This window comes from Asparagus officinalis, chromosome 8 (assembly GCF_001876935.1).
Source record: "Asparagus officinalis chromosome 8, Aspof.V1, whole genome shotgun sequence".
In the NCBI taxonomy this organism is placed as follows: domain Eukaryota; kingdom Viridiplantae; phylum Streptophyta; class Magnoliopsida; order Asparagales; family Asparagaceae; genus Asparagus; species Asparagus officinalis.
Window position 1 is genome coordinate 18,075,440 of NC_033801.1, and position 10,570 is coordinate 18,086,009.

Here is a 10,570-nt window from a genome sequence, read left to right on the forward strand (position 1 = left end):
GTTACCGGGTCTCCGCCCAATCCCTGCGATAACCCGATAGGAGATCACTATCTTCTCAAATCGACGAAGAACAGTTACCGGGTCTCCGCCCAATCCCTGCGATAACCCGATAGGAGATCACTATCTTCTCAAATCGACGAAGAACAAGATCGATTACTGTCGGATACATGGAATTGAGATCGTTTATAACATGGCGCATCTCGATAAGGAGCTTGCGGGGTACTGGGCGAAGCTCCCGTTGCTCCGGAAGCTGATGCTTTCGCATCCGGAAGTTGAGTGGATCTGGTGGATGGATTCGGATGCCTTGTTTACCGATATGGCGTTTGAGATCCCGCTTTCGAAGTACAAAGGGCGCAATTTGGTGGTTCACGGGTACCCGGATTTGATCTTCGACCAGCATTCTTGGATTGGACTGAACACTGGTAGCTTCTTGTTTAGAAATTGTCAGTGGTCGCTTGATTTGCTTGATGCGTGGGCGCCCATGGGTCCAAAAGGACCGGTTCGAGAGGAGGCGGGGAGGATATTGACGGCAAATCTTAAGGGGCGGCCGGCATTTGAGGCTGATGATCAATCTGCATTGATTTACTTGCTGTTGTCTCAGCAGGATAAATGGGGGGATAAAGTTTACATTGAGAATTCATACTATCTTCACGGGTATTGGGCTGGGCTTGTGGATAGGTATGAAGAGATGATGGAGAAGTATCATCCGGGTTTAGGTGATGAGAGATGGCCGTTTGTGACTCATTTTGTGGGTTGCAAGCCTTGTGGGAGTTACGGGGATTATCCTGTTGAGAGGTGTTTGAGTAGCATGGAGAGAGCTTTCAATTTTGCCGACAATCAGGTGTTGAGATTTTACGGGTTTGCTCATAAAGAGTTGGCGAGTGCAAAGATTAGGAGGATTAGGAATGAGACCGCGAAGCCATTGGAGGTGATGGAGAAGCTGGATCCTCAGGCCAGCATGACTAGTCGGTGAGATTGAAGAGAGGGGCGGCGTGAGGAGGCGGTCAGTGCTTCATTTGGAGGTCAGATCCATGGCCTTTCTGTTTTGTTGTGATATCAAGTTTTAAATCACTGTCATATGTAACTTTAAGTTTCAGATTGTTTACTGTTTTTTATAGGGTTGATAGTTATGTTTTCTGTTTTTATCAAGGGCATAATTATTGTTAAATGGAACAATAGAAGGAGGGATTGGTTTTATACTATCTTCATAATGTTCTTCTTTACGTCACTCTTACTTATTTGTTGACTACTATTTGCTTCAACACTTCATTTGAAGCACTGGATAAAGTTTGCGGGACACTGTTTCCAGTAGAATAAAATATGGGTGTGCTAAAAGCTATAAGTTAAGGAAACATAACCAACAGTTTGTTTTTGAAACTAGGCAGATATAGTGCAAGGAACAAAGCAACACTCAAAGACCTTAACGTGCATGATCCGCAAGGCGCAATGCGAGGTGTGTGCCTCACTAAAGTGAGGCTTTAACATGTTTCCTTAAGATTTTGAAGATGATTGTAATTTAAAATCTAAGGTGAATTAAATTAATTTACTATATGATAATTATTAATTTTGGAACTTTCTTATGTCGAGAATTTTCTTACTATAGTATTGGTTAAGAATCTGTAATCATGTAAAAGTGGCTTCCCAAAATATATAGAGAGCAACATTGAAACATTAAGAAAAAGAAATGATAGGATGTAGAGAAGAGGTAGAAGAAAAGAATCAAAGATCATAGAAGAGAAGAAAGATGAGACAAGCACCAAATGCATTGACAAAAGACATAATAACTAAGAAGAATTATAGTGAAAGAGGAAGAAAATAAGAAAGCAAAAGATGATGAATAGTCAAATGATGAAGCAGAAGACTGAAGAGAAAAGGAGTAGAAAAGTAAAGGAAAAATATAACCCTATGATGCTCTTTCAAAATTTGTTGAGAGGTTAAGGAGAGAGAACCCTTTGTTAACCTGCCATTCTGCCAAACAAAAAAAATTTACTGAGTGTGTAAATCGAGTTAATCTGTCTTAATTTGCCAAGCACATAATTTGGAATGGGCTAAGACAACCTCTCAAGAACGAAGAAAATGAGTTAATCCCTTAAAATAAGGGGTTCACTAATCTACCTTTTTAGATAATCCCTTAAAATAAGGGGTTTAAATCTATCTCTTAAGAGATAACCTATTTATTTATAAAGAAAATAGTTATGATTCCCATTTCCCACTATTCTTGAAAACTAAAAAGAGCACACAGATTAAAATAAATCTTACCTAATAGGTTCATTAATTTAATTCTTCATGCTAACTAACGAGCTAACTAGGCGAATCATTCTCCTTCATTCCTCTTTCTTAAGCCTTTGGCAAAAGGGTGTTAATGATTGTTGACGTTTGTATCTAGAATAATAGTTTGTGGGGTCACAATTAATATTCTTGATGTAGCAATAGCAAGAACAAGTAAGAAAAAGGAAAAGAGGACAAAAGAAGTGGAGGGAATAGCAAGAATTAGAGCGGAAGAGAGGAAAGAGAATGCATGAACGATGACAAAAGAGCTTGTGGAAAATAAGAAATAAGAGGATATAGTAGTAGAATATTGAGGCACATCAAGGTGCACTGAGCCACACGCCTCACTTACTTGATGCGTCCTAACCTCATGGAGGGCACAACAAGTGCCAAAAATAGGCCGTGAAGCACGCGATCCTTGAGACAATTACCTTAGTGCGTCATGCATTGCATTATTAGAGATTAAGAAATTTGATATGGTCGATTTCTAGTGTAGTCATTTGTTCGCACTCGTTCACATTTGAGATTACATAGATCTCACCAGCCAAGCACTATCGTCACACTGCTCAAATCTCATCAAAGCTTGTGTGTACATAAATGCTCATGGAGGAAATTGATTAAGACTAATTAGTGTTTTGTTTCATTGAATACATGTATATTTACCATATGATTGACATGTGTAATAATATACAATGATTATAATCATTAAATTTGATTATAATCATGAAATTTTCAATATGACAATCAAAAAATGTGTTTTAGCACTCTGCATATGAATAATGCATCGGTGGCAAAATGTAGAACTATTAGAGTCCTCCAAGTTTCAAAATAATTTAGTACGATAACATGATTAAATATTAACATTCTAATTAGATGTGAGCAGCGGGCTTTGTCAGCTCGTCCCATGAGCCGGCCCGTGTGGCTCCAGTGTGAAACAAGCCATCTTGTGGCTCACAATGGAACCGGTGAGGCATTTTTAGCCACTTGTTCCCAAGCCTAGATCTCAACCCAACCCACTTGCGGGTCCAGGAAAAAGCAAGGCAGGTCATGACACGGGTTGGCTTGCTTGTCCTGCTTGCCCACTTATTGGGATTTTTTAATTTTATAATTATTTTTAGTAGTCTTCTAAGTATGATTTAACACTTAAAAAATTATATGTAATAACAAACTAATAATCTAATTATTATAAGAAATGGAAAGATAATTTTATTGAGTAAAATTGTATATTTGTACACAATGATCTAGGGAAATATTGTAAACACTAAGATTTGTACACAATGATGTAGAGAAAGTTTGGAGCATCCTAATAATTGTTATACTGATTAAAAAATATAGTAACATAAATAATTGCAAGGTGTTTGTATAGTAAAAACAATTTTAATTTGGGCAGGCCACAAGACAGGTCTAGCGTGCTGGTCCGCCCACATGTAGGCACAGTTTGCTTGTTGTGCTTCGTGGGCCGAGCAAGCTGCTAGCACATATGGGCTGAGGACCAGCCCAACAGGACTCGCGGCTTGCTGCTGTAGCGAGCTGAATTTGACCCACCTCGCACTGGGTTGGGCTGAGTCGAACGAGCGGGCTCGTGGCCAAGCCGGCCCAGTGCGCAACCCTAATTCTAATAGTATTAATGTTCATCAATGTTTAAAACTGCATCACGAGAGTACATATGGAGGGGACCCTTGATGCAACGGTAATAGTCATCACCGTTTGACTTGGAGGTCTTGGGTTTGGAGTTGTGGAAATAACATCTTGTAAAAACGCAAGGTACAATAGACTGAAAGTGTTCTAACCGTCACTAGCTCCGCGTAGCGCACTGTGGGAGCTTCATGAACTGGGTTTGGAGTTGTGGAAATAACATCTTGTAAAAACGCAAGGTACAATAGACTGAAAGTGTTCTAACCATCACTAGCTCCGCGTAGCACACTGTGGGAGCTTCATGAACTGGGTTTCCCTTTTTATTACAAGGAGTATAGCTCAATTTCATAAAATTTAAGTATCGATAAATCACCAATCTATCAGGGCATCAACTTTCTATTATGCACGAGTTTTGGAATAATATGCATGACTTTCTCTTTATGTGAAAGCCATATATGTCATAACATCTTTTAGAACTCTACGCAAGGCAAGTCAGGTTAATGATCCCTTTTAAATAAATAAAAACGGCATGTGTCAATCATATACAGTGAAGTTTTGCTACAAAGGACTTGAGTGTTGTTCGCAAAAAATCTTTTATTAAACTTCTTGAGAATCCCTCAGCGAGAACAATTATCATACTGCCATGTCTGTTAACTTGGATTATCCAAGTCTACAGCCTATTTGCGGATATTTTTAGACAAGAGCTAATAGTCATTTGCCAGCATATACACCTGAACTATGTTTCCTATTGTTTTCAGTTATTTATTCTTGCTTTACGAGATGAAAATTGTGCTAACGTAAATTGATTGTGCATGCAACATATTTATGTAACATTAACTGTTTGCTGTTAGTATATAGTAAGAAAAGGGCCTGTTCGTACTTCTCAAATGATATTACCACTCAATTAGCTCCTTTTCTCTCTCTTCAATATCAACTTTATCTTCTATTCCGTTTTGGTTTCTGTGTTGAAACACAGTTCTCTTTATTCTCTGTTCTTAACCTGATAATTCTGAGCAAACCAGTCTCTGTTATATCTTGTCAAAGCGGCTTGCTTTTCCCGTTTTATAGTTTATACTTAAAGCAACCCACCCAATCAATGAGAGACCTAATACAACTCCAAAACTTTTGTACGTAGAACCATTCCATCGAGTCCCAGATATTCAGATGTTGATGCAATGACCTTTAACCAAGAAATTAGATATTGATCTAAATGTATTAGTCTCCATTTCAGTGGCACAAAGATTGTAGACAGATTAGATATGCTCAGTTCCAGCCGATGTGTCCTACTGTCTGCTATTTTTTTCATTCATAGCTATGAACATTAGCAATGACTAGTTCAGGCTTGTCATTGACAATTCACCCATTTTCAGCTTGTATCTGCATGTTTTGTCAACTTCAGTGTGTAGCAGTATGTTACCGCCAGTTTTGCTTGAAGCATCCTGGTATTTGTCGAAATGTCGAATAAATTCAATCTAAAAATCCAAAACTAATACCTAATTCCTACATATATCTGAGAAATATATTTCTCAAAAAAATACACATATACATTAAAACTATATTTTCCATACATATATTATATAATATATAGGATCTATGTATCTGGTATATGCATAAAATCCATAGTATACAGTATGTGTATTTGTATATAATTCATATGCATATTAATCACTGAAACCAAAATATATGTCCATAGATGTAATTTTTGCCCCCAAGAGGAAACTTGAAACAGAAGCACACATCACAGTTGAAATCTTCAAAATTGTGAAAGTTATACCAAGTTCTCCAACATTTTCTTAAACAAAAGATGAAATGTAGTGATAGCTACAATTTACTGTATTATCCATATAACAAAAACATAATTTTCACCTGTCTTCAATGGAAATACCCAGTTCTCACTTTACACTTAGTTTTGGCGGAAATTTTCCATCAATTTAAACACGTAAAACCTGATTCTTCTGATACATTATTTATTTATTCATTTACTAATTGACAATTAATATAGGAAATTATTGGCTGTTCCCATTACCATATGGAATAATCTCAAAGTTTTGAGCATTGGGCACATGTGTACTCTGTACGATCTGGATTTTGTTGTAAAGAGCAAGTTAGTTTTGGTGAATGGCTTCTCAGAAAGAGGGGTTTACTGGAGTTCTATTTGTCGTCTTGTTGCGGAGGATGATGATGGATGGTAATATATCTTAAGCTCACATTATGATGTTAAAATTCAGAATAGGTTCTGAGGACATATCCTACCCAGAGAAAAAGATTTTTGACTGTTTGTATTTACAGAATCGTAAAGCATATTCTTTTGATGATTGCAATTCAAGCATTGCCTTGAATTCATGAGAAAAGTATTAGTTTCTACTTTTATAAACACAGGTCTATGTTGTGTTTCCTATGTTAAATTTGGAAGCTACATTTGTGGAATCCCAAACTTACCATGCATGTATTAATCTTTTCTTTGTATGTCAGCAATCAGCATAGTATAGTAGCCAATTCTCTGTCACGATGCCCATTATTGCTTTATGTCATATTATGAATCTCTGTAATTTACCTGTTACTTAGGGCAATGCCTATATTGATGAATCCAGAATTTGCTCCGATTCTCAAAATGGCTCAAACCTCTAATGATAGTGATGTGACTGTTCAAATTTGTAGTCAAAACTATGCTTAAGAGTTCCATTAGCATAAAGCGGACCTCACTTTGATATCTTTCTTTGATAACCCACTGAATTAGCAGAACATATTTGGACTTAACTATTCTCCTGAGAAAGTCCAATTCTGATTAAACTCTGGTATATGAATGGTGCAGCAGAGGGAAGATTTGAATAGCACCACATATAGGATATGCACAGATAAGTTCTTTTTACAAATAATTCCTATCTCAAAAATTGTCTATGATTAGCATTCTTGAGGCCGCAACCTTGGTATTAAGAAGGTATATCTTGTTTTTAAGCAGCTGTCTGAAGACTCCTAAGAGTGCATATTCTTTTTGAGTTCGATTTACCATGATCTGTTGAAGAACTATCAAATATAAATCGAGATACCTATGGAGTTCATCTGATTTGTGTATATCATTATTATACTTGTCTTGTTTGCAGAAGTTGTCTTAAGTCTTTACTTAGTGTATGTTCTTTCCAGGTAGATTTACCGATATACATTGAAGAACTATAAAATTCTGTAATATCCCACGAGATATGTATCCTTTTTACCTGCATCCTCTAGGTACCTATCCATTTCATCTGCATATCATCATACTTATTTTATCTTTGAATGTCTGAACGTAGCTTATAAAGTGCATTTCTTTTGAGCAAGACTAGCTTTGATATGTTGAAGAACTATCAAATGATCCATCATATACCTGCCCATATCAGCCATATCAGTCTAATTTGAGCATACCATTCCTCGTTTCAGTAAACACGAAGAAGCTTTACATATAGATTTAAAAAAAAAACTGTTAAAGTGTATGGAATTGTCAATTATTATATTCAGTAGCTGATACTGTTTGATACAGGCGTCGTCAGTACAAAATGTTTTCAATCTGTCTATGCGCAAGGTAATCTCCATTTCAATGTATATTTCTTGAGTTTTTTTTTTCTGTCGCGTGAATTTCTGCTCATAAGCTCGAAAGGAGCCTGAATGAGGATTCATTCAGAGGGCAATGCTATGAGTTAGTTATATGGGGTTAGATACCAAGGTAAATAATGACTTTATTTCGAAGCTGCTTCAAATTTAGTCTCCTTTACTGGATTTTGAGGGCAAGGGTGAGCTTTATATAGAAGGAAACTCTGCTTTATATTTGAGCTGCACTATCTTTGAAGATGGGAAACACGGTATGTTTTGCCTCGCAATCTTCCAGTTTTCTGTCTTTGTGTTTTTACCCCTTCTGTTTCTGTTATAGATTTACTTCCTCTGCATGTTGATATATTAACTGTCCTGTAAAAATCCTCAATCACTGCCATACTTGACCTTTGGACCATCAAAATTTCCATATATTAATCGTCCCCCATTATCAACTTAATTCTGGCCAGAGGTGGTGTGAGGTTAGCAGGAACATGTTTCGGTTCAATTTCAGGCTAAACATTTCGATATTGAAATCAAACGCAATCAGCTTCTGGGTGTTCAAAACATTGAATTATGGTTACTGTGCTCAGCGTAATCGTGATATTCAGAGTAGAAGAATTATGTTTAATCTGTACTCAACTGGCAGTATCCAAATGGCAACTGGATTACGAAACTGCGAGTTAGTCTTGTTATTAATTCTCCATGGAATTTCCTTGAGATAGAGAATTTTTCCATCTGAAAGAGCCTCTCGTTCTTCAAGTTATCAAATTGCTTACATGTGCTGGACGATGATGTTTTCTTTTTTTCTTCCTTTTGTACTATTTTTGAGACGATGTATACGCTGCACACGGTGGAAGATAGCGTGCTTTGATCTGTTACTCTATAGTTTGGTCAATTCTGTGATGTGATCGCACATTTTCGGGGTAATGACGATTTGAAAATTGCGTGTTAATGTTGTTGGATGTCAAGCCTTGCAAATGTCGAAATCAACAAATTTTAATACCCTAACGTTCTTTTTAAGTTCTCATCCGTCGATGTTATTGATGATTAGCTGCTTCCAAGGCATTTTGTAAACACGTGAAGGTGCGACGCCAACTGTAAACTTTAGCCTGCTGCTGAGATACTAACCAACAATTGAAGCTGTTCTTGCTTGATCCATGACCGGTGAATGAATGGAGGAAAAGAATAATATCAATCAATGTTGGGATTTTTCGACCGCTGAGTCTAGTGCTACGTTGAAAGTAGTAGATAAAAGCGATAAACTTTATTAGAAAGTTGGGATCGATTCCTACTTCTCAATCTTTGTTCGATATTTATTCAACTTCCGGGAGATTTGGTTTCTCCATGTTTGAGGCTTAATCAGTCAACCAAAATATCACATTCTTGGTAGCCCATGTACGATGGAGCTCACCGACGGTGGAAGATCCTAAAATGTTGGTAGCCGGTGTCGCCTACTCATGGTTTTTTGTTTAGATCGATCGAGATAGTGGAAAATCATGTGATGTCGTTAGCTTTGTTGGTTCTGCATGGTTGTCGATTTCGAAAAGGTCGAGCAGACTAACGTCTGATTAGCCCACAAATGGTAGATGATCTTAAGATGCTTGTGTCATGTTGTTGCTCCAAGATTGCAGGTCAGAGGAGGGCCCTGTTGCGCGCAGCGGAAATTTCGGCAGCACTTCGGCAGCACAACAAGAGAGTCAGATCGCAATAAGAATTCCCGTCTCACCAAGGAGACAAGAATCTGAAGCGGATATCTCAACCAAGTGAGATATCGGCTCTTCCTCTCATCAGTTCTAGGACTGACCTGTCGAGGGATCCTAAAAGCTATTACAAATCACACAAAAGCAGTACAACCAATTTTTACGTGGTTCGGCAAATAGCCTACGTCCACGGGGCAAGGAGGGGGGAGATCTACTAATAGAGGGAGAGATTACAACTAGGGTTTACAATTACTCTCAACCTAAACCCTCAAACAAACTCTCTTAAATCCCTCACAAACTCTCTCTACAAAAGGATGCAAAAACCCAACTTTTCTTCTGTCTTTGCACTCCTATGGCCGCCACAAAATCACGTGTTTGCTTCTGTTCTGCAGCCGAAAAGTTTGCAGCCGCCAAACTTCCTCACACACGCCCGAAGCCGCACAAACCCCTTGCACCGAAAACCTAAGGAGAAATTTACAATGATATTTATATGCAGCTGAAGTCGGGTGGCTGAAGTCGGGTGGGCCTTTTTTTGTTCGTTCTCTTCATTGCTTTCACGTGGGTGTGGCCCCCACGATCACAATTCTCCACCTCGGCGAAGTTTTCTTAAAACTGAGCCGACATCAAAGCAACCAAATGTCCCACTTGTTATGTCCAGTACAGACTCAATCCACAACAAGTCGAGAACCCAAACGAGAGTCCAAACAATCTCACCCCCATCAACTAATCCAAACCGGCTGCATCTGAAAGACTGCCTACGTATCCGCTTGCCCAAGGAATCAAGCCAAACGTAGTTCACCCAAATGGCCGACAACGGCCTCAACAATTACGAATGTGCAACAAGTTTCGACAATGATCAAACTTGTTGCTCGGAACCACCTTAGTGAGCATATCTGCCGGATTATCCTTCGTGTGGACTTTCACAATTTCCACATCGCCATCTTCAAGAACATCCCGAACGAAGTGATAACGAACGTCAATGTGCTTCGTCCGCGCATGAAAAACCTGATTCTTCGCCAAATAGATAGCACTCATGCTATCACAATGAATAGTGACGGACCTCTGCGATATACCAAGTTCCTCCAAAAGTCCTCGAAGCCAAATAGCTTCCTTCACAGCCTCCGTAACTGCCATATACTCTGCCTCCGTCGTAGACAAAGCCACCGTCGACTGTAAGGTGCATCTCCAACACACCGGCGCACGGGTCAAAATGAACACATACCCCGTCCACCGTCGACTGTAAGGTGCATCTCCAACACACCGGCGCACGGGTCAAGGTGAACACATACCCCGTCGTAGACCGGCGCTTATCCAAATCCCCGGCATAATCCGAATCCACATAGCCAATGCATAGCTGCCCACCTGTAGTGTCCCGCTCATAAACCAAACCAACATTGAGCGTA

General features: G+C 38.8%; 1 protein-coding gene across 2 annotated transcripts; it reads left to right on the plus strand.

The window, feature by feature from the left end:
• LOC109819909 (probable glycosyltransferase 2) lies at positions 7–6,355 on the plus strand. 2 transcript variants are annotated; one of them, XM_020385880.1, is made up of 2 exons: positions 7–51; positions 125–1,228. In XM_020385880.1, exon 2 carries the CDS (start codon positions 191–193, stop codon positions 971–973), a length of 783 nt encoding a protein of 260 aa, XP_020241469.1. In that variant the 5' UTR covers positions 7–51; positions 125–190; the 3' UTR covers positions 974–1,228. The 2 variants fall into 2 exon arrangements, with proteins under 2 accessions (XP_020241469.1, XP_020241468.1); XM_020385879.1 differs by lacking the exon at positions 7–51 and adding an exon at positions 5,906–6,355 and having other exon boundaries at positions 80–1,022.